Below are 23,514 nucleotides of genomic sequence, written 5' to 3' on the forward strand. Positions count from 1 at the left end.
ATGGTAAAAGAACCAGAGGTACCTTGGGGAAATGTTCTTTTACGCGGTGAGTTTTATAATCTGTCAGAAAAGAGAGGGAATCTGAGATAAAAACAGCTAATACTGGAACTATTCAGCAAGCCAGGCAGCATCTGTGGAGAGAGAAACAGAGTTAACGTTTCAGCTCGATGACCCTTCGTCCGAACTGCTGAGTATTTCCAGCATTTTTTGTTTTGATGTGTTATGATCTAGAATGTGCTGCCTGAAAGGACAGTGGAAGCAGATGTGAGGATAGCTTTAAAAAGGGAATTGAGTAGACACCTGAAGTGGAAAAACTTGCAGAGCCGGAAAAATAACAGAGGGATGAGGTTAATAAAAGATTGCACCACCCACCCCCCCCTCCCCCCCTCAGCTCCCCCGACCCCCTGCTCCTCCAGCTCTCAAACATGCACAAATGGTGAATCACTTTATGATTCTACACAGGCCAATCAGTCTATAACCAGTGGCCCTTCTCAAGGACAATTAGGGATGGGCAATAAAAATGCTGTTCTAGCCCTTGACACCCAAGTCCCGTGAGAGAATGAAAGAAAGGCAATTGGACATGTGCTGGAAGATGACTAATTTGCAGGGGTATGGGGCACAAGCAGGGGTATGGGGCACAAGCAGGGGTATGGGGCACAAGCAGGGGTTAGGACTAATTGGATAGATATTTCAAACAGCTGGCACATGTATGTAAAGCCAACTGACCTCCTTCCACACAGCATGATTCTGTGATGCTGCATTTTCTGTATTTGTGGTTGTTTCTCATTAATTTGGCATCTGCAACCTCTCCCGTGTCTTTCCAGGTCCCCTTTGGCCTGTCCCTAGCTCAGTTCTCAGGCACAAGGCAATGTCAGTTTTGTTCCTTTTTACACATTCTGTTTGTTCTTCGTGTTCTGTAAATTCAGTCTCAGCAAAATTACCATCAATTCTGTTAACGATTGTCATGAATACTGAAACATGAATCTTCCTTTCAAATTAAATATTATACAATCAGTAATGTCCTGAGCAACGTCCCTCCTTCAAGTGACACCACCAAAAAGACACACCAGCTGATTATTCGTCTATTTGCTGTTTCTGGGATCTTGCTGTGCAGAAATTGCCTGCCGACTATGCCTAACAGCAATGGCTATGCTTCAAAAATAATCCAGCAGATGGAAAATGCTGTGCGATGTCTTGATCAAGTATTAAAACTCTACATGAAGGACGACTCAACAAGAGTGCAGCTTTGATAGAGTACTGAACTGGAGAATTTGATGAGAGAGGGAATTCGATGTGGCGAGGGAGGAGGTGCTACTCTGCTCTTTTGCAGAACAAGGCGTGTTCCAAGAGCAGGAGTGAAAGACAGTGAGACCTGAGAGCTGAAGTCCAAAGGCATGAATTAGGTAAGCGGGTAGGTGATTTTTGGTGAGCTTTACAGTTTCTTTTTTCTCTAAACTGGGACAGTAGTTAATGCCAAGGTGATATAAATACTGTATTAAATTTATAGCTTAACTAGTTAAACTACTGATATAATATACATTATTGTTGAGTGGCATTTCTAAACTTAAAACCCTAGTTAGTTAAATAAAACACAATTGACAAGGCAGAGCATGTGATGTGTTGCAGCTGCAGCATGTGGGCGCTGGTGGACACCAGTGTGATTCATGGCAATTGCATCTGCAAGTATGTGCTTGCAGCTCAAGAAACTTCAACTCAGAGTTGATGAGCTGGAGACTGACCCTCGGACACTGTAATTCATCAGAAAAGTTACCTGGACATTTTATTCAAGGGGGCAGTCACACACCCCTTAGGTTAGGTACTTCAGATTTGGTCATGGACCGGAGGGTGTGATTGTGAGTGATGTAGGTACGAGGACTCAAATGGTAGCAATAGAGGAGCCTCAGCCCTTGCACTTGTTCAACTGGTTCGAGGTTCTTGCAGCCTGTGTGGAGGAGGGCAGGGTCTGCAGGAAGGATGAGCAAACTGAGTACTGCACCATGGTGCAGGGAGTCATTCAAATGGGAGGAATAAAAAGGAATGTAGTAGTAATAGGACAGTATTGTTAGGGTGATAGCTACTGTTCTCTGTACTTGAAACATGAGTTCCAAAAACTGTGACATGGTTAAGGTCATCTCTCTGGGCCTGGAGTGGGCGGGGAAGGATCCAGTTGTTGTGGTCCACCAGGGTACCAATGACATAGGTTGGAGTAAGAAAGATGTTCCACAAAGGGAGTATGTGTAGCTAGGGGCAGAACTACAAAGGTAATATTCTCTGGATTACTACCTGAGCTGTGAGCAAATTAGAATAGGGTAAATAAGATCAGAGAGTTTAATACATGGCTCAAAGATTGGTGTGGGAGAAATGGGTTTTGATTGTTGGAGTGCTGGTGCCAGCCCTGGAGAAACAGAGAGCTGTAGCACTGGGTTGGCCTTCACCTGAACCATGCAGGGACCAGTGTCCTGGTGAATTGTATAACTAGTGCAGTAGAGAGGGATTTAAACTAGACAGTTGGTGCGGGGTGAGAAGTGGGGGTCGGGGGGCGGGGTTCACATGAGGGGAGATTTACAAAGTTAATGAGAAAAGACGAGACAATGGTGCAGGGTCGAGATATGGGTAGTGATAAACCAGAGTGGGACAGGAAGGGACAGAGCGTATGAACCATAGGGTGCACCAGCAGTGATGGTTCAGAGTAGGGAAAATGGTAAAAAGACAGAATTAACATCTCTTTATCTGAATGTATGCGGCGTTTGTAACCAGATGGATGAATTGATAGCACAAGTAGAAATGGATGGGTCTGAGATGATAGCCATTACAGATTCATGGTTACCAAGTGATCAAGGCTAGGAACTGAATATTCAAGGGTATTTGACATTCAGAAATGGCAAGAAGAAAGGGAAAGAATGTGGGGTATCTCTGTTAATAAAGGATGAGATCAGTATAATAATGAGAAATGATCTTGGTTCGGAAGATCAAGATGTAAAATGAGTTTGGATGGCAATAAGAAATAGCAAGGGAAAAAAGTCACTGGTCGGAGCGGTTTATATGCCCCCTGGAAGTACCTGCACTGTGCAAAAGAGTGTACATCAAGAAATAATGGGGGCATGTAAGAAAGGTTTTGAAATATTGTTGGGTGATCTTAATTTACCACAGATTGGACAAATCAGACTGACAAAGTAGCCTTGAGGATGAGTTCATAGAGTGCATTCGAGACAGTTTCTTAGAACAATATTTTCTGGACCCAACTGGGAAGCAGACTATTTTAAACCTGGTCATGTGTAATGTGATAGAATTAATTAATGACCTCATATTAAAGGATCGTCTATTCAAGAATGATCATCCAATTTGAGGGTGAGAAACTTGAGTCTGAACTAGCATCTTAAACTGAAATAAAGGCAATTACAAAGGTATGAAGACAAAGTTGGCTACAGAGGACTAGAAACTTAGATGAAAAGGAAAGATGGTACTGAAGCAGTGGCAGACATTTAAGGAGATATTTCATAACTCTCAACAAAGATATATAGATCCCATTGAGGAAGAAAGACTCTATGAGAAGGATGCATTATCCATGGCTAACTAAGGGAGTTAATGATGGTATCAAATTGAAAAAAAGGGCATACAAGTTTGTGAAGATTGGTTGTAGGTTAGAAGATTGGGAAATTTTAAAAACAAGCAAAGGATGACTAAAAAATGAAGAGGAGAAATTAGCATATGAGAGTAAACTAATAAGAAATATAAAAACATACAGTAAGAGCTCCCACAACAATATAAAAAAGAAGCCAGTAGCTAAAACAAACTCAAAGTATCAGTGTAGGAGCTCCACTGTTCCACAGTCTCAGCGAAATGTCCCATAGGTTCGGTAAATGTAGTATTTTCCACCTTTTTATTTTCTCTTCTTCGTCAGTTATTTTTTGTTCACTGTTGTTTCCTTTTTTTTGTAGTTACCACTTTCAACGCTGTTACCTTTTTAAGGCAGTAACTGTTTTTTTAAGCTCAGGCTGTCAGCAGCTGATAGTTATGTCTCTGTGGTTTTCCCTGCGTGTCGAGCTCTGCAGTGATCGTGGACCTTCCCTTTCTGTAAGTTTTCAAACTTATAAAAACTGCAGCGTGTACTTCTCCCTGTGTCTTCTTTTTGACCCCTGCATGTCCTGTATATTTGGAATTTGGAGGCTGTCTGCAGCCAGTGGCTCTGTCGCTGTATTTTTCCCAAGTTGTCTCAGGATCCCTGCGTTCATGGGTCTCTATTTTTCGCGGCAAACGTGACTGCTTCGCTTTTTTCTGTCAGCTTTTCTTTTCTAAATTTCTTCCCTGTTCAGAGAAGCTCAGCAGCGATTCCTTCCCTTTCCTAATTTTTACATTTGCCTTGCGGATCCCTTTTGTCTGAACTTCGGGAGCGCTCCAGGAGAGCAGGCGCACTTTGGGAGCGCTCTGGGAGTACAGGCTCACTTCGGGAGCGCTCTGGGAGTGCTCCGGGAGTATAGGCATGCTTCTGGAGCGCTGCAGGAGTGTAGGCACGCTTCGGGAGCACTCCAGGAGTGCAGGCGCGCTCCGGGAGCGCTCTGGGAGTACAGGCGCGCTCTGGGAGCGCTTCGGGAGAGTAGGTGCACTCCGGGAGTACAGGCATGCTCTGGGAGCGCTCCAGGAGTGCAGGCACGCTCTGGGAGCGCTCTGGGAGTACAGACTTGCTCTGGGAGTGCTCCAGGAGTACAGGCGCACTCCGGGAGAGCAGGCGCGCTTTTTTTTCCCTAATAATTTCCCTTTACTAGCTGTTTCACTTTTCGAGTGGCCTTACCACAAAGATCCTTCATCCTCGTCACCAATTTGTTATGTTTTAATATTGGTATGGTCGATAACCTTTTAAAGACTAATCAATACTCACAGAGACGTGGAGGTGATTGAACACTGCCACTCTCGTTTATTCTACTGCAGTAACAGAACCAACAAAACTACATGGGCTCTGCGATCCCGTAATGCACTGGCTTGCAAAGTATGGCAAGCTGAACAAGACATTCAATATATATCAAAAACTAATGGGACTAAAGGCTGACAAGTCTCCTGGGCCTGATGGCCTTTATCCTAGGGCCTTTAAAGAAGTTGCTGCTGAGTTAGTGGGTGCAATATTTGTAATCTTCCAAAATTCCTTAGATTCTAGAAAGATCCCAGCGGTTTGGAAAGCCGCAAATGTAACACCACTATTCAAGAAAGGAGGGAGACAGAAAGCAGGAAACTAGCATCTATGATTGAGAGAATGTTGGAATCCATTAATAAGGAATTAGCAGCAGGACACTTAGAAAATCATAACACAATCAGGCAGAATCAACATGGTTTTGTGAACGGGAAATCATATTTGACAAATTTATTAGAGTTCTTTAAGGATTCAACAAGCAGGGGAGCCAGTAGATGTAGTGTATTTGGATTTCCAAAAGGCATTCAATGAAGTGCCACACAAAAGGTTACTACACAAGATAAGAGCTTATGGTGTTTTGGTTGATATCTCAGCGTGGATAGAGGATTGGCTAACTAACAGGAAACAGAGTCAGGATAAATGGGTCACATTCAGCTTGGCAAACTCTTACTAGTGGATTGCCACAGGGATCAATTCTGGAGCCTCAACAATCTATACAACCGGCTTGGATGAAGGTACTGAATGTATTGTAGTCAAGTTTGCTGATGTTACAAAGTTAAGTAGGAAAGCAAGTTGGGAAGATGGCATAAAGGCCGGTATTTTATACTCTCCCCTGTGCCGAGTTTGGAGATGGTTGGGGGGAGCATTTAAACAGGTGGGAGGGCGGTGGGTAGGTCCCTGCCATTTTCCCACCTCCACCCTAATCAAGTCCATGGCCCTCCACCATTTGAGGACCTTAAATGGGCATTTAGTAGCCAATTAAGGTCATCATCTCACCAGCGCAAGTATTAACCCAGAGGTGCGTAGGCCTATCACCGTGCGGGGAGCTTAACGTGCAAACCTGTGCAGGCTGCTTGTGGTCTCTCAGGGAGGCGATGGCAGAGTAGTATTGTCGCCTTTAGCATTAAAAGTCTAATGATGACCATGAAACCATTGTCGATTGTTGTAAAAACCCATCTGGTTTCACTAATGTCCTTTAGGGAAGGAAATCTGTCGTCCTTACCTGATCTGGCCTACATGTGACTCCAGACTCACAGCAACGTGGTTGACTCTGAACTGCCCTCTGAAATGGCCTAGCAAGCTGCTCAGTTGTATCAAACTGCTACAAAGTCACAAAAAAGGAATGAAACCGGATGGACCACTGGCATCGACCCAGGTAGCGGGAATGACAACTGCAATCTCAGCCCTGTCGACCCTGCAAAGTCCTCCTTACTAACATCTGGGGGCTAGTGCCAACATTGGGAGAGCTGTCTCACAGATTATTCAAGCAACAGCCTGACATAGTCATCCTCACGGAATCATATCTTACAAATAATGTCCCAGACACCACCATCACCATCCCTGGGTATGTCCTGTCCCATCAGCAGGACAGACCCAGCAGAGGTGACAGCACAATGGTATAACAGTCGGGAGGGAGTTGCCCTGGGAGTCTTCAACATCAACTCCCAAACCCCATGAAGTCTCATGGCATCAGATCAAACATGGGCAAGGAAAACACCTGCTGATTACCACATACCGCCCTCCCTCAGTTGATGTTGAACACCTCGGAGGAAGCACTGAGGGTGGCAAGGGCGCAGAATGTACTCTGGGTGGGGGACTTCAATGTCCATCACCAAAAGTGGCTCGGTAGCTACTGACTGAGCTGGCCGAGTCCTAAATGACATAGCTGCTAGACTGGGTCTACGGCAGGTGGTGAGGGAACCAACAAGAGGAAAGAACATACTTGATCTCATCCTCACCAACTTGCCTGCCACAGATGCATTTGTCCGTGACAGTATCGGTAGGAATGACCACCGCACAGTCGTTGTGGAGATGAAGTCCCGCCTTCACATTAAGGATACCTTCCATTGTGTTGTGTGGCACTACCACCATGCTCAATGGGATAGATTTTGAACAGATCTAGCAACGCAAGACTGAGCATCCATGAGGCGCTGTGGGCCATCAGCAGCAGCAAAATTGCACTCGAACACAATCAGTAATCTCATGGCCCAGCATATCCCCCACTCTACCATTACCATCAAGCCAGGGGATCAACTCTGGTTCAATGAAGAGTGCAGGAGGTTCATGCCAGGAGCAGCACCAGACATACCTAAAAATGAGGTGTCAACCTGGTGAAGCTAGAACACAGGACTACTTGCCTGCCAAACAGCATAAGCAGCAAGCAATAGACAGAGCCAAGCGATTCCACAACCAACGGATCAGACCTAAGATCTGCAGTCCTGCCACATCCAGTCGTGAATGGTGGTGGACGATTAAACAACTTACTGGAGAAGGAGGCTCCACAAATATCCCCATCCTCAATGATGGAGGAGTCCAGCACATCAATGTTAAAGATAAGGCTGAAGCATTTGCCACAATCTTCAGCCAGAAGTACCGAGTGGATGATCCATCTTGGCCTCCTCCAGAGGTCCCCAGCATCACAGATGTCAGTCTTCAGCCCATTCGATTCACTCCACGTGATACCAAGAAACAGCTGAAGGCACTGGATACTGCAAAGGCTATGGGCTCTGACAATGTTCTGCCAATAGTACTGAAGACTTGTGCTCCAGAACTTGCCACGCCCTAGTCAAGCTGTTCCAGTACAGCTACAACACTGGCATCTACCCAGCTATGTGGAAAAGCCCAGGTATGTTCTGTACACAAGAAGCAGCCTACTCTCGATCATCAGTAAAGAAATGAAAGGGGTCATCTGGAGTGCTATCAAGCAACACTTGCTTAGCAATAGCCTGCTTACTGATGCCCAGTTTGGGTTCCGCCAGGGTCATTCAGCTTCTGACCTCATTACAGCCTTGGTTCAAACACAGACAAAATAGCTGAACTCCTGAGGTGATGTGAGAGTGACTGCCCTTGACATCAAGGCAACATTTGACCGAGTGTGGCATCAAGGAGCCCCAGTAAAACTGAAGTCAATGGGAAACAGGGGGAAAGCTCTCTGCTGGTTGGAGTCATACCTAGCACAAAGGATCATGGCTGTGGTTGTTGGAGGTCAGTCATCTCAGCTCCAGAACATCACTGCAGGAGTTCCTCAGGGTAGTGTCCTCTGCCCAATCATTTTCAGCTGCTTCACCAATGACCTTCCTTCCAACACAAGGTCAGAAGTAGGGATGTTTGCTGATGATTGCACAATGTTCAGCACCATTCGTGACTCCTCAGATACTGAAGCAGTCCATGTCCAAATGCAGCAAGACCTGGACAATATCCAGGCTTGGGCTGACAAGTGGCAAGTGACATTCGCGCCACACAAGTGTCAGGCAATGACCATCTCCAACAAGAAATAATCCAACCATCGCCCCTGATGTTCAATGGCATTACCATCACTGAATCACCCACTGTCAACATCCTGGAGGTTACCGTTGGCCAGAAACTGAGCTGGGCAAGCCATATAAATACTGTGGCTGCAGGAGCAGGTCAGAGGCTAGGAATCGTGTGACGAGTAACTCACCTCCTGACCCCCAAAGCCTGTCCACCATCTACAAGGCACAAGTCAGGAGTGTGATGAAATACTCCAACACTTGCCTAATTGAATGCAGCTCCCACAATACTCAAGAAGCTCGACACCGTCCAGGACAAAGCAGCCCACGTGATTGGCACCACAACCACAAACATTCACTCCCTCCACCACTGATGCACAGTAGCAGCAGTGTGTACCATCTACAAGATACACTGCAGGAATTCACCAAGGCTCCTTTGGCAGCACCTTCCAAACCCATGACCACTGCCATCTAGAAGGGTGAGGGCAGCAGATAGATGGGAATACCATCAACTGGAAGTCCCTCTCCAAGTCACTCACCATCCTGACTTGACCTAGTGATGATTCCTTCACTGTTGCTGGGTCAAAATCCTATACTCCCTTCCTAACAGCACTGTGGGTGTACCTACACCACATGGACTGCAGTGGTTCAAGAAGGCAGCTCACCATCACCTTCTCAAGGGCAACTAGGGATGGGCAATAAATGCTGGCCTAGCCAGCGAAGCCCACATCCCATGAATGAATTTAAAAAAAGGCACTTTAGGTCTGCTTGAGGGACCTGATGTCATGAAAGAGGGGAGCCTGCTGAGGGCCATACCCTTGCCCTTGCTGCTGACCACTCCGTCCCCCACCCCATCCCACCCCCTACCAACAACCCCCATTCTGCAAAACCCCTCCTACCATCACCTGGGTCATTCGGTGGTTATTTCCCACAACAGCCACCAGTGGCACTGCTGAGCAAAAGAGCTGTTGGCCTCCAGATTGGTTGGCAGCCCTTAGCCGGGGGGACATCTTGCCCCAGGGTCCTGATCCTATGAAGGCCCAGAGCTGAACTCTGAACTGCCTGATTGTCATGTAATAGTGGCAGGGCTTCCTGGAGCAGCAATGCAGGCTTCTTGCTGGCTCTCTAGTCGGCAGCCAAGACCCACATCACCTCCATAAACTTCCCCACAAAGAGTCTGCAAAGGGATATAGATAGGTTTAGTGAGTGGGCAAAAAAAGTTGGCAGATAGAGTATAATGTGGGAAAAATGTGAGGTTGTCCACTTTGGTGGGAAGGATAGAAAAGCAGAATATTATTTAACTGGAGAGAGACTCCAGAAAACTGCAATACAGAGGGATCTGGGTGTCCTTGTACATGAATCACAAAGAATTATCATGCAGGTACAGCAAATAATGAGGGGGGAAATGGAATGTTGATCTTTATTGCCGGGAGGATGGAGTATAAAAGTTGGGAAGTCTTGCTCCAACTGTACAGGGCATTGGTGAGACTGTACCTGAAGAACTGCATTCAGTTTTGGGCTCCTTATTTACAGAAGGATATACTTGTATTGGAGGCAGTTCAGAGAAGGCTCACTTGGCTGATTCCTGGGTAAGAAAAGGTTGAGCTTTTAAACTCATTGTAGTTTAGAAGAACGAGAGGTGATCTTACTGAAACATATAGATTCTGGGGGTAGTTGCTGAGAGAATGTTTCCCCTTTTGGGGGAATCTAGAACTAGGGAGCACAGTTTCAAAAAAGGTGTTCCCCATTTAAGATGGAGATGAGGAGGAATTTCTTCTCTCTGTGACTCCTCAATCTTTGGAATTCTCTTCCCCAGAGAATAGTGGAGGCTGGGTCATTGAACATATTCAAGGCTGAGTTAGGCAGATATTTGATCTACAAGGGTGTCTGAGCAGGAGAGAGGAGTAAAGGCCACAACTCAGATCAGCCATGATCTTATTGAATGGAGGAGCAGGATGAGGGATGAAATAGCCTAGTCGTGCTCGTAGTTCTTATGTCCTTATAAATGCAAGTTCTCACTGAAAGAAGCTGTGACCTTTTGGCAGCTTTATTTTTACTGAGTTCTCAACAGTACTTACATAATCACTCACTCTCTGACTGAGATTAGTGCCTTTTTTTCATGTTTTCCATCTCTGTCACACAAGCACTGGGACATCCAAACTGGGAGTAAGGTTCTATTATACTACTCCATTTGCTTAAGATTTATGTCTATCTAAACCATACTTACAGCTCCTTTAAAAAAATACTTCAGACAAGCAATCTCACTGTGACATTGAACTAGTTCTTGACTATATGTGAGTTTAAAATATGCATTAGCGAGTTGATGGCCTGTTTATACCTCTCCCAATTTTTATTTCTATTAACTTATTAACTTTTATTAACAATCAACACTGAAGTTTAGAAGAGTGAGGGGTGGTTTGATTGAAGTATATAAGATCCTGAATGGTCTCGATGAGGTGGACATGGAAAGGATGTTTCCTCTTGTGGGTGAGTCCAGATCTTAGGGGGCACTGGTTTAAAATGAGGGGTTGCTCTTTTAGGACAAAGATGAAGAGAATTTTTTTCTCTGAGGGTTGTGTGACTTTGGAATTCTCTGCCTCAGAAGGTGGTGAAAGTGGGGTCATTGGATATTCCTAAGGCTGAGGTAGATAGATTCTTAGGGATAGGCAAGGGAATCAAAGGTTATCGGGGGTAGCTGGGAATGTGGAACTCGAAACACAAACAGATCAGTCATGATCTTATTGAACGGTAGGGTAGGCTCAAGGGGCCGAATGGACTACCTCTGCTCCTAGATTGTATGTAACTTCAATGTAAATACAAATTGGGAGAGATATAAAGTATTGCTGACTCAATATCATTCACCTTACACTATCACACAAAGTTAAAATCTACCAAATTAACTCTGGGGCATGAAGCCATACAATAATTACCAAGAGATCCAACAAGGTAGCTGTCACTATCTTCTGGAGAGAAACATCTGAATGAACAGAAAGATCCTCCTTTTATAGAGTGTCCTTTACGTCCTCAGAATGTTCCAAAGTGCTTCACAGCTACTGAATAAGTTCTTAAGTGGGGCCTTTGTTGAATGGTAAGCAGTCAATTTACATACAGCAAGCTCCCATAAACACCAGTGAGACATTTGGTCATGTATGTAATTTTTAAAAAAATTAACAGAAGCCTTTACAAATTCATTCAACTTTACATTTATTATGAAACATCACTTATACAATCTTTGTAATTTATACAAATGCCAGTTATAAATTACATTTCTTTAATCCAAAGATTGCCCCTTCAGAAATAAGTCTCAAATGAGAACCTCAACTTTTAATAAATTACAATCTCAGCCAATGCTTAAAATACCATATCCACTTTCAGGAGTGCAGTTTTACCAGACAAAATAACAGTTAGATGGAAAATATATGAAAGTTTTACAATACAGTTACACAAGTGCCTTGGTGTCATACTCTATAGTGTCTTAATAAATAAATAGAAACATCCCTACAACAGAAAATAAATCTTTGGTGAGGCCGACAGATCGAAAACACCTCAACAGACAGAACACGGAAAGAATATACATCCGAAAAAGGACCAGCTATTTCGGGAGCAAGGAGCAGTCTGAGAGAGAATAAGTAATGTGTTGACAAATACAGTCTACAAATAGTATCAGCTTGTGAAACAAGCCTTAGTGGCTGGACGGGTAAGCACAATGATAAATGGGCTGCTTTGCTGCAATATCTTTGCAACTTTGACCACTTCTTAAAAATCAGTAGTAATTCCAAGTTCAACCCTCTTCAGCTAGACCTGCACTTGATCAGTGCTACAGACTGGGATCGCTCATAGTTTCAACTTGTTTACAACAGGGATTGGGAGAACTTCGTGGAGCTTTGCCATCTCTTCACCAACGACAAGTTTTACCCACTCAGGTGTGAAACTTCCTTTGAATCCCACAAATACCAGTTTATCTGAAATAAGATAACCAGAGAAACAGTTGTAAAAACAAAACTTGCAAAGTTTCTTAGCAGCGATTAGCTATATACATGACACAATGATGGAAACAAACATTAATTAATTAAACGTGCATTAATGCACCACCTCAACACCCCTCACTGGGCTAGATCTTGACTTTGTGCAATAGTTTAAAATGGGCCACAGGAAACTAGAATAGGGAGATGGGTAAGGCAGGCTGTTTAGTTGCTCCACCTATTTCACACTATTACACAAATTCAAGATCGAGCCAATGTCTCAGAGTGATTCACATTAAATAATTTGAGCTTTCAAAGAGTCATCATTGTTGTGATATTATCAGTTGGCACTTTGGTCCATAGCAAATCCCCTCAAAAAGCAATGAACTGAATAATCAGTTAATCCCAAGGTTCGGTATTGGCCAGGGACCAGAGAACAACCCTAGCTTTTCTTCAAAATAGTGGCCTGAGATGTTCTGTCCATCTGAAAGGGCAGGTGGAGTCTTGATTTAATGTTGCATTGGGAGGAGAGCGATTGGGAGAAGAGGGAAGGAGAGTTTGAGGGGCATGGTGGACAAGAGGTGATTGTGGGCAGGGTGGGGAGGGGGTGGGAGGAGATTGGGGTAGGATTAGTGCACATGGGGAGGGGAAGGAAAGGTGACTAAGGGGTGACAGGGAATGGGAGGTGATGGGGATGGGGTTGGGAGGGGAGGGGAGGGGAAGTGATTAGTGGCAGGGTAGGGGGGAAGAGAGACAACTGGGGTAGTGGGGTGTGGAAAGAGGGAAGAGATTGAGGAGGAAGGGTGGAGAGGGGAGGGAAGGAAATCGGGTAAAGGGGTGGAGAAGGGAGGGGAGGCAATTGAGCAGCATGATGGGGGAAGAGGAGGAAATTGTTGGTTCAGGAGGTGAGTGCAGTGGGATTGGGGGAATGGTGGAGGGTGTTGTATTTCTGTGTTTGCTTAATACAAAATTACCAATCTCAAACAGGACTCATAAACCAAACGTCTGTTTGGTTTTTTTGAAGGGTTGGACAGGATTGCTCAGCAGACAGATTTACCATAAAGATTCAACAACTATTGTTAACAGAGAAGTACAGCTCCAATTCCTTCACACCACATGCTGCTAGCTTAAGCTGAAAGCTTCTGTGTACAATGTCTGATGGTCACATGGTTTACATCCTGACTACTTACTCATGAGCATATTCTGTCTTAGAGTGATATCAGAGGGATTCACAAGAGCTAGTTGGCAACAGGGCACAGTTGTTTTGTGGAATCAGGAGGAGGTTGTCCTGCTCCTTCTCACTCCACAAAATACCAACAATTTTCACCTCTTATCTGAGCAGTTTCCAGCAGATCCCTTTAAGGAAGCCAGATGACGAAGCTCAAAGCTTGCAAACAGCAGTCAGAGCTTTCTCACGACTGAATATATAGGAAGCAGGGCCCTACCCTGCTAAATTGGATAAGTTGCACCCGCTAACGGATCATCACACAGGCGCAAAGATGCTGAATTTAGACCTAGGGCAGCTCTGTCCTCTGGTTGGGGGAATCAAGAACGAGAAGACATATTGGCCGGGATTTTCCGGCCCTGTCCTGGGTGAGGGGGAGGCGGCACCCCAGCCAGAAGCCCGGCAGGACCGGAAAATCCCGCCGATTGTTACAATTAAGAGTCCGACCATTCAGCAATGAAATCAGGAAGCATTTCCTCTGCACAAGGGTACTGGGAAATCTGGAACTCTCTCCTGTAAGAGGCTGTGGTGGGGGTGGGGAGCAATTAAAAATTCTCAAGATGGAGATGGTCACCGCTCAAGCCTTCAATGCCCAGGGTTAACATACGAAGCAAGGACACAGGATCAGTGCAGGAATCCTGGCTGCAGCGGTAGAACCGAAAAGCAGCCCGAGTCAGGAGATACCCAGGGTCAAAGTGAGGACTCAGTCATTCAGATGTGATATTTTCTGCTCTGGGGATTAGAATATGGGAAACTCTCGAGCTCAGAGTCCACAGCCTGCCACCAGATGTCAGCCAGTGCACACTGAAACAGGATGGAACATTCTCAAAACTAGCCAACCACATGTGGGGTGGCATTTTCTTCCGAAATGATCAGGTCGTTGTGAATACAAAGCAGGAAATTCCACACTCCGCGACTGAGCGTAATAGGCCCCCTAGTGTCACCTGACAAATACTGCACTTGTTCCAACATCTTAATCAACGAGCTGAGCAAATCACTGTCGTTAAATATTCTGCATTAGTCGGGAGATTAAAAAGCAAACAGCAAATAAGAAAAATATAGCTGGACTGTCAGCAATTAGAAACTTGTTACAGACCCCAATCAACAAGGGTTCAATTAGCTTGATATAGTGTGAGAAAGGGCCAATGGTTTGTAACCTTTTATTCATCGGTTCTGAAATTGGGAGGTTTCATTCCAAGCTTGGAATCTCACTCATCCTGAAGCCAGAATTGGAATTTGGGAAGTCCAAGATTCCAGTTTTGTTGGTCCTCCTGATTTACTATCCCAATGGCAAGGCTGTGTTCTGCAGGGGAGTTTGGACAGTCAGTTTAAGGAGTAAGTGCAGGGTGAACCACACGTTGATATTGACCAGGAGCGTGTGTTGGAAGCAGGGGAAGAGCAGGGAACTGCAGGCTAGAAGCCAAGTGACTTTTCTCAGCTGCAGAGCACGAATATTCACCCTCACAGGTGCTGCATTTAAATGGAGGCTGCTCTCAGGATGCCACGGGTTGAGAATGTAGCCTGTAAAATGTCAGGCGAATCAGGAGAGGTGCACTTTCTAAACTCCCCTACAGATGTGCCATTAACTTCTCATCTGAAATACAGAACCTCTGACAGTGCAACACTCCCTCAGTGCTGCACCGCAGTAGCCTCTTGGTGTAATAAATGGAAGCACAGATGAACAAATGAACTTGCATTTCTATAGTGCCTTTTATGAACGAGGTGTACCAGAGTCAAATGCAGTACTTTTGAAGTGTAGTCACTGTTGCAACGCAGGAAAACTGCCAAGGCTGCCAATTTGTGCACAGCAAGATCCCATATTCAGGCCATTTGTTTTCCTCACATTCGGTTCAGTATTAAATGCTGACCAGGACACTGGGGAGAGCTGCCCTGCTCTTTTTGAATAGCGCCATGAGAACGTTTATATTCACCTGAGGGGGCAGATGGGGCCTCAGTTAAATGTCTCATCCGAAAGACAGCACCACCAACAGAGCAGCACTCGCTCAGCGCTGCATTGGAGTGGTCACATGACCCAGCAAAAATTGGGCAAAGGGTTACCCATTACTCAGGACAAAGCATCTCCGGGGCACCACCATCTCAAAAAATCTGCCACCTGCTTTGACAAGCAGTCAACCACCACGCTGATTTCTGAACTCACAGAGAGTTAAGACAGTGTTTTCAGCCTGGGGAGTGGGCTTTGAGCAGTGTGAACCTGTGTTATTGGTTACTGATCAACAGGTCCATTGTTGGGAGAGAATTCCTTGTGGTCTGGAAAGGAAGTGGGATTATTTGGGTCCCCACCTGGGTGGATTTTCTTTTTATTTATTTGTTCTTGGGATGTGGGCTTCGCTGGCTAGGCCAACATTTATTGCCTAACTCTAATTGCCCTTGAGAAGATGGTGGTGAGCTGCCTTCTTGAACCGCTGCAGTCCATGTGGTGTAGGTACACCCACAGTGCTGTTAGGGAGGGAGTTCCAGGATTTTGACCCAGCGACAGTGAAGGAACGGCCGATATATTTCCAAGCCAGAATAGTGTGTGGCTTGGAGAGGAACTTGCAGGTAGCGGTGTTCCCATGTATCTGCTGCCCTTGCCCTTCTAGATGGTAGAGATCGTGGGTTTGGAAGGTGCTGTGGGGAATACTTCAATGAGCTTGCATAGCTGCCGACTATCCATGGGGAAAGTGATGGAAATGTTTGTCCAGCTAAAAATCCTGTCAGCGATACATAGGTTCATTGGGACATAGGGACAGCAGTAGGAGGACTAGGCCATTCGGCCCCTCAAGCTTGGTCCACCATTAATTTAGATCATGAATGATCTGTATCTTAACTCTATCTACCAGCTTTGGTTCTGTAAACCTTACCTAACAAGAATCTTATCGATCTCGGTTTTTAAATTTTCAATTGACCCACCCCCAACAGCTCTAATAGTTTTTTTTTCAAGGGAGAGAGTTCTAGATTTCCATTACCCTTTGTCTGAAGAAGTGCTTCTTGACATCACCCTTGAAGAGTCTAACTCTGATTTTGAGATTATGCTCCCTTGTTCTGGATCAGCCATGATCTAAATGAATGGTGGAACAGCCTGCAAGGGCTGAATGGCCTCCTTTCCAGGCCACAATTCTGTTCCATCAGTGAGCAGATTGATCAGTGACTAACAACACAGGATCACGCTGCTCAATGTCCACTCCCTGGTCAGAAAACATTATGTCTTCATTCTCTGTGAGCCATTTTTATTTTAATTCATTAATTTGAGCATTGCTGGTGAGACTGGCATTTATTGCCTATCCCAAGTGGTGAAGATCTGTTCTGTAGCAGTTTGATACAGTTGAGTGGGGACTAGAGGAGACCAGAGTGGGTGAGGATAGCAGGATTCTTCCTCCCCATGGTGGATGAAATAGTTTCTCTCCAGCTACCCAATGAAATCCTTTAATCACCTTAAACACCTCAGTTCGATCAATCCTTAATCTTCAAAGCCTAGCCTACACTACCTATCCTCATAATTTAACCCTTTTAGCTCTGTCAGATGCTGATGGGGTCAAGGAGACCAAGCCAGTTAAGCCCAGGGGTGCAGGGAGACTGTGGCTGTTAAGTCCAGGGATGCGGTGATCTCCAATGCCTCTGGGAACAGGGTGCCTGGAGTGGAGAATGCCTGGGTCAAGATTCTGGCAAATGACAATTGTTCTTTCACAGCATACCTGATGAAAGGACTGTTAGCAGGATCCACGCCAGTTGGTGAAATCAAAACTAAGACACTGAGCCTTTCTTTGCTGAGAGAGGCTATTGATTTTGTTCAGTGTCAACACTCTTCACCTCTACCCAGTGTCCCAGCTATCCCCTTTTTATATGTGTTCAAAAACCCATCACCTGTTTCCCTTAACAATGTAATTGACATTAATAAACCTTAACAATGTAATTGACATTAATAAACCTTAACAATGTAATTGATAAGACACTGACAAGATGTGACACTGATGTGTCACATGCTCCAGGCTTGCCTGCTGGGCTAAACTAGGAAAACACATCCCATTTTAAAAATAAAAAGTGAAAACAAAATGTTTCTGATAGGAACAATCTCTAAATGACTCCACAATCACTAACAAAATCACGGCAAAATAAAAAATCCAGTAATTACCCTTTAGCTTAACACTGGTGGCTCCAAGTTGTGTCAGAACGTTGTTCCAAGGTCTTTCTGAAATTAGCCGCCCTTTAGATGTCACCAGAACAATGGAGCTGGAATTAGAAAGTGATGATCTTTAAGATAGCAGAAATCAAACTATACTCACACATTTCTATAAATCGAGGAGTGAATTGAAAGAGCAGCGCTTATGCAGATTGCTTATTCTCAAAAACAGCGCACAAGGTTTAGTTTTTAATTGAATCGATTGACCAAACCCGATTTGCAACACTCTGCGATTTGACAGTGGAAGCGTGCATTGGGAATTTGGGGCAGGTATTCTGGAATCTACAGGATTTTCTGTCGATTGGAACTAGTGGATGGAAAATCCAGCCGGAATGCTAAACTTGATGGTGAATTCCAGGCAAAGCTCTGAACATAATTTCTGAAAACCTGCCCTAGTGTTTTTCACGCAAGGAATAATTAGACGACACGTGTCTGGCATCACCATTATACAAACACTGGTTAAGTGATGGACAGGGCGAGAAAACAGGTGGCTTATCAATAATCAAAACAGAAAATGCTGGAAATACTCAGCTGGTCAGGCAATATCTGTGGAGAAAGAAACAAGAATTTCAGGTCTGTGACCTTTCATCAGGAATGGGAAAAGTTAAAAATCTTTCCCCATCACCCTGGAGAACTAACATTTCTGTCATTTAATCTCCCCTGTCTCACCCTATCACAGACCTTCCTTTTGTCCTGGTTTCCAGTATCCACAGTATTCTGCTTTTTGATTGGTTGGTCCATCAAGTCTGCTCCAGGCTCATGATGGCTGCGGCATCCTGACTAAATGATGAATTACTATGGTTATTTGGAGCTTGACTGATTGGCTTCTGGGGTTAAATAGTGATTGGCCAAGAGTTCTCTCTTTAAGAAGGCCTAAGGATCTTGTGCTGTTCCAGTAGGATGCAGGCTTGGAGGAAGGTTGAGGGTTAATGGTGGATGTGGGCTGCTGCATGTCAGAATGGGACTGGCTATATGGCCCCGATGGTCTTTTGCTGTCCTTCCTCATATGTTCCATCTTCAAAGTTATATCCTGCTCAGAACTAAATACAGTTAATAAAAGGGACAGCTCAGTTTGTGTGAGTGGGCTGGGGCATTTATCGAAAAGGATTAATATGGGGGTAATGTCTACCTGGGTGATAATGTAACATGGACAATATCAACTTCAATGGGTGATAATGTACAAGGACAACATTGGCCTAAACAACTCGTTTAGAACAGGTGGCGGAACCAATATCACCCATTTTACACAGTCGCCCAAAGTCCAAACTTTGACTTTGAAAGGTGTGATGAAGAGAAATTTTTCTACACAGCAAGTTGTCGTGACCTGGAATGCGCTGTCGGAAAGGGCGGAGGAAGAAGATTCAATCATAACTTTCAAAAAGGAATTGGATAATTACTTGAAAAGGAAAATGTGCAGGTTTACAGGGATAGAGTGAGAGATGGGAGGGATGGGGGACTAACCAGATAGCTCTTCTAAAGAGGAATGATGGGCAGAATGGTCTCCTACTGTGCTGTGAAATTCTATCATCATTGAGGGCCGGTATCACCATCGTGGAAGAGGGGACAGTGAACAAGGCCTAATGCCTCTCACATGCATCACAAAGAGTGAAGAGAAAGAGAGGTTTTTATTATTTAGAATGTTAAGGTCCAATTTTAACCTAACCCACCTGACAGGAAACAGGGGGCTTGGGTGAAATCACTGCTTTGCATTCCATCTGAAGTTATTTTCTGTTGACTTCAATGGAGCGTATCATTGGGAGCTGCTCAGGAGTGGGATGGGGGTGTGTATAATCTGGGCTTCTGATCCAATCCAGCTGGGTGGGATAAGTTAAAATCAGGGATTAAGGCAGAGTTGTGCTAGTTGTATCCACAGAGTAGGATTACTTGTGCAGAGTGGGGCTCAGTTTTCAGTTTCTAGGTGCTGCGTATAGAGGATCATCAGGCAGCCTGCTAACTGGGTGCCATTCCCCATTGCATAACCTTCTCCCATGGACCAGACCCGAATGATCCAACACATTCAGGAGGGGAGAAATCAGCCCCAGTGTTGCACTCATTTATAAAGGTGAGGATGAAACGACTCAAGTACTCACTTGTTCTTCATGTTTGCTACATAATTCTCTACGTGGACTGGAATTCCTCGCAAGATAATGTTTCGGAAGCTTCTATTATCGACCACCTTTCCAGACTTTGCGTCTATCACTACGAGCTGCATGCCATCATCAGCATGGTAATACTTCTTTCCATTAACCTGCCGAGCGAGGATTAAGAATTACTAAATCACTCAATTCTAACAGTCTCAACATACACAGGAAGGCCTGGCAGAGGGGCTAAAGCATTGAGGAAAATGTGAACTTTCCCCACAAGCATCCCGGTGATTTATGGGATGATGTTACTCGCCTTCTCCCTCCAAGTCACTGTATCATTGGCAGAAGCTCGGTGGAAACATCAGGGGTAGTTTTAACTCCCATCTCTAGGTGAAAAGCAGACACTAGCTAATCAGGCTGGACTTGTAAATCTCTTGTCAATTACATTGTTGAGGTTTGTTAATGTCAATTACATTATTAAGGTTAAGAGAAACAGGTGCTGAGTATTAATTATCTTTGAGCACATATAAATAGGGGATAGCTGGGACACTGGGTTGTGAGGGAGGGGAGCTGTGAGACTGAACAAGGAACAAACTCTCTCAATAAAGAAAATCCTCTGTCTTGGTTTCTGCTCCAACAACCAGCTTGAAGCATATTAACATGACGCACTATCAGCTGGGGTTAAAGGTTAAAAACTGGCTCTTCCACGAAAGGAGGTTTCACTACAGGGGAAAAGTTATAACCTCCTGAGGGCCTTGACCTCCAAACTTTTAATCCTCTGCTTCTGCTTTGGTTGTGATGGTATCACAGATGAGCATCCATATTCCACCAACACTGATATGGTTCGGACTATAACCAGACATGATCTACTATAGATATGTCCCGTGGAGACAAAAAGTAAGAAAATAGAACACTTATATATGGCATGTGGCAGCTAATGAGGCATCAACTCTGAGCCTCGTGGGATAGGCTTGGGCGAGAATATTCACAGGCAGTCCCTTGCTGATAGCTCACAGTCATCAGGAGGCAGCAGCAGTAAATTGACCAGAAACTGAACTGGACTAGCCATATAAATACTGTGGCTACAAGAGCAGGTCAGAGGCTAGGAATCCTGCAGTGAGTAACTCACCTCCTGACTCCCCAAGGCCTTTCCACAATCTATAAGGTACAAGTCAGGAGTGTGATGGAATACTCTCCACTTGCCTGGATGAGTGCAGCTCCAACAACATTCAAGGAGCTTGACACCATCCAGGACAAAGCAGCCCACTTGATTGGCACCATATCCACAAACATTCACTCCCTCCACCACCGATGAACAGTGGCAGCAGTGTGTACCATCTACAAGATGCATTGCAGGAATTCACCAAGGTTCCTTTGGCAGCACCTTCCAAACCCACGACTATTATCATCTAGAAGGACAAGGGCAGCAGATAGATGGGAACACCAGCACCTGGACGTTCCCCTCAAAGCCATTCATCATCCTGACTTGGAAATATATCGCCGTTCCTTCACTGTCACTGCGTCAAAATCCTGGAACTCCCTCCCTAACAGCACTGTGGGTGTACCTACACCACATGGACTGCAGTGGTTCAATAAGGTAGCTCACCATCACCTTCTCAATGGCAATTAGGGATGGGCAATAAATGCTGGCCTAGCCAGTGATGCCCATATCCCGTAAATGAATAGATAAAATGGTCTAATGCGATAGCCCAGTTTCTGCAAAGTAACAGTGAAGAACTGCATTACTGAAACATGCTTCTACATTTTAAATGCACACCCAAGGCTCTTAACATTTCTGAATGATAGTGGGGCTTAGGATGTTAAATTCAGAGAATAAGTTGTGTAGACTTGTGTTCTCTTGAATATAGGTGATTGAGGGGATGATTTGATAAATGTGTTTGAAATGTTAAGAGGATTCAATAAGGTAAGTACTCAGAATCGATTTCCTCTACTGGGGAATCCAGGACAAAGAGGCACAATCTTAAAATTAGGCCTAAGACAGTCAGCGTAATCAGGAGGCCCTTTCCACACAAAGGCAAATGGAAAAAGGGAATTCACTCCCCGAAATGTTGTGGATGCTGTTGGATAATTGGTGATATCAAAGCTGTAATGAATAGATTTTCATTGGGTTAGGGTAGTAAGGGATGTGGAGCATTTTTCCATTGTGATCTGCCAAGACCCAATTGAGTGGTGAAGCAGGCTTGAGGAGCTGAATGGCCTATTCCTGTTCCCATGTTTAGCAATGCTAGATGCCAGGAATGTACTGAATGTATTTGGCAGAAGGATCGCTGTATGACTTATGTCCCCAAGTTGCATATCATTATTCCTGGCTAAATGTGGACACATTATATTCCCACACCCACTTGCAGTAGAAGTTTTGATGCAGAGTTAGACAGATTTTTGATAAACAAGGGGGTCAAGGTTATGGGGGGCAGACAGGAAAGTGGAGTTGAGACCACAGCCAGATCAGCCATGATCTTATTGAATGGAGGAGCAGGCTTGAAGGGCTGAATGGCCTGCTCCTTCTCCTAAGTCTTATGTTCCAATGGGTGGCAAGAAAGGTGTGGCCCCACTGTATCCAGGTGTCATCCCAAATTCTGTCCCAACTACTCCAGAAAGCAGCACTTTTTGCCATCCCACCCGGATCTATGGAACTCCAGGGCTCCTTTCCCTCTATCAAACTGCCCACAAAACACACTGAGAGGAGACGGAGCAGACCTTTAGTAAGAAGTTGTACTTTGCAGGTATAAATGGAGTTCCACACAGGGAGAATGTGCCCATGTGCGGCACTCATGTGCTGCAGGGGTAGTTTTTGAAGCTCCCACATCTGGTGAGACGCTTCCTCTGTGGGCAACACAGGTCAGGAAATGCCACACCCTGATGCTTCTGTGTGTCTCCAGCCAAAGCAACAACATGAACTGAAAAAATTAAGCCCCAGCATGCATAAAGATTCAATGGAAAACTGCTGAAACTCACATTGGAATAGGCCAAGTCCTGTCTGATGTGGAAAAACCTGGTTTGATAGGATTCAAGTTTAACCTCCAAGAAGTGATCGTTTGTAGTCTGTGCAAAAAAGAGAGAAACAGGAACTATGAAAATGGACCAATAAATTTGACTCTTTATTGTGTTGTACAGCAGCTTGTCACCCTGCCCTAGATAGGGAACTGGCATATTCCATCCATTAGTTTTAGTACTTACACAGTAAGCCCTCACGGGTTGTTCACAGTAGGGTTGCCACATACCGTGCCATCTCAGATCAACAGCGTTGCCTTCCCCAGAGTTCTTACCCTTTCACCCTCATTGTACATTCGCCACTCCACCCCCACCCCACTACCACACCACACCCACTCCAACCCCACCCCATCCACTCCAACCCCACCCCACCCCCACTCCAACCCACCGCCACCCTACCTCCACCCCACCCCCACCCCACTACCACACCCCATCCACTCCAACCCCACCCCATCCACTCCAACCCCACCCCATCCACTCCAACCCCACCCCATCCACTCCAACCCCACCCCACCGCCACCCCACCCCCTTATGTCCCTTCCATTTTCAAGCCTCTGATAAGCTGTAAAACTCAAATTTAAGGAATGAAAGAGACTGTGCAGCAGTAAAGGCTGATGTCCACCCCTGGCTAGGGAAAATAAGGACTTAATCTAGCTACTGTCCTTAAGAGTTGTTGAAGGA

The 23,514-nt window shown here is 45.0% G+C and overlaps 1 protein-coding gene across 2 annotated transcripts in view; it reads right to left on the reverse strand.

Moving 5' to 3' along the window:
- Positions 1–11,560: 11,560 nt before the first annotated feature.
- The window catches only part of cemip (cell migration inducing hyaluronidase 1), a 246,588-nt gene continuing 234,634 nt past the window's right edge, over positions 11,561–23,514 (reverse strand). For both annotated transcript variants that reach the window (XM_078530479.1, XM_078530480.1), the window contains exons 26-29: positions 22,798–22,884; positions 19,828–19,985; positions 17,690–17,787; positions 11,561–12,335 (exon numbers count right to left, since the gene is read on the reverse strand). In XM_078530479.1, coding sequence (XP_078386605.1) covers positions 12,208–12,335; positions 17,690–17,787; positions 19,828–19,985; positions 22,798–22,884 — 471 coding nt within the window. In that variant the 3' untranslated portion in view covers positions 11,561–12,207. The remainder of the gene's footprint in view (positions 12,336–17,689; positions 17,788–19,827; positions 19,986–22,797; positions 22,885–23,514) is intronic.

Source organism: Cetorhinus maximus, chromosome 26 (assembly GCF_964194155.1).
Source record: "Cetorhinus maximus chromosome 26, sCetMax3.hap1.1, whole genome shotgun sequence".
NCBI lineage: Eukaryota > Metazoa > Chordata > Chondrichthyes > Lamniformes > Cetorhinidae > Cetorhinus > Cetorhinus maximus.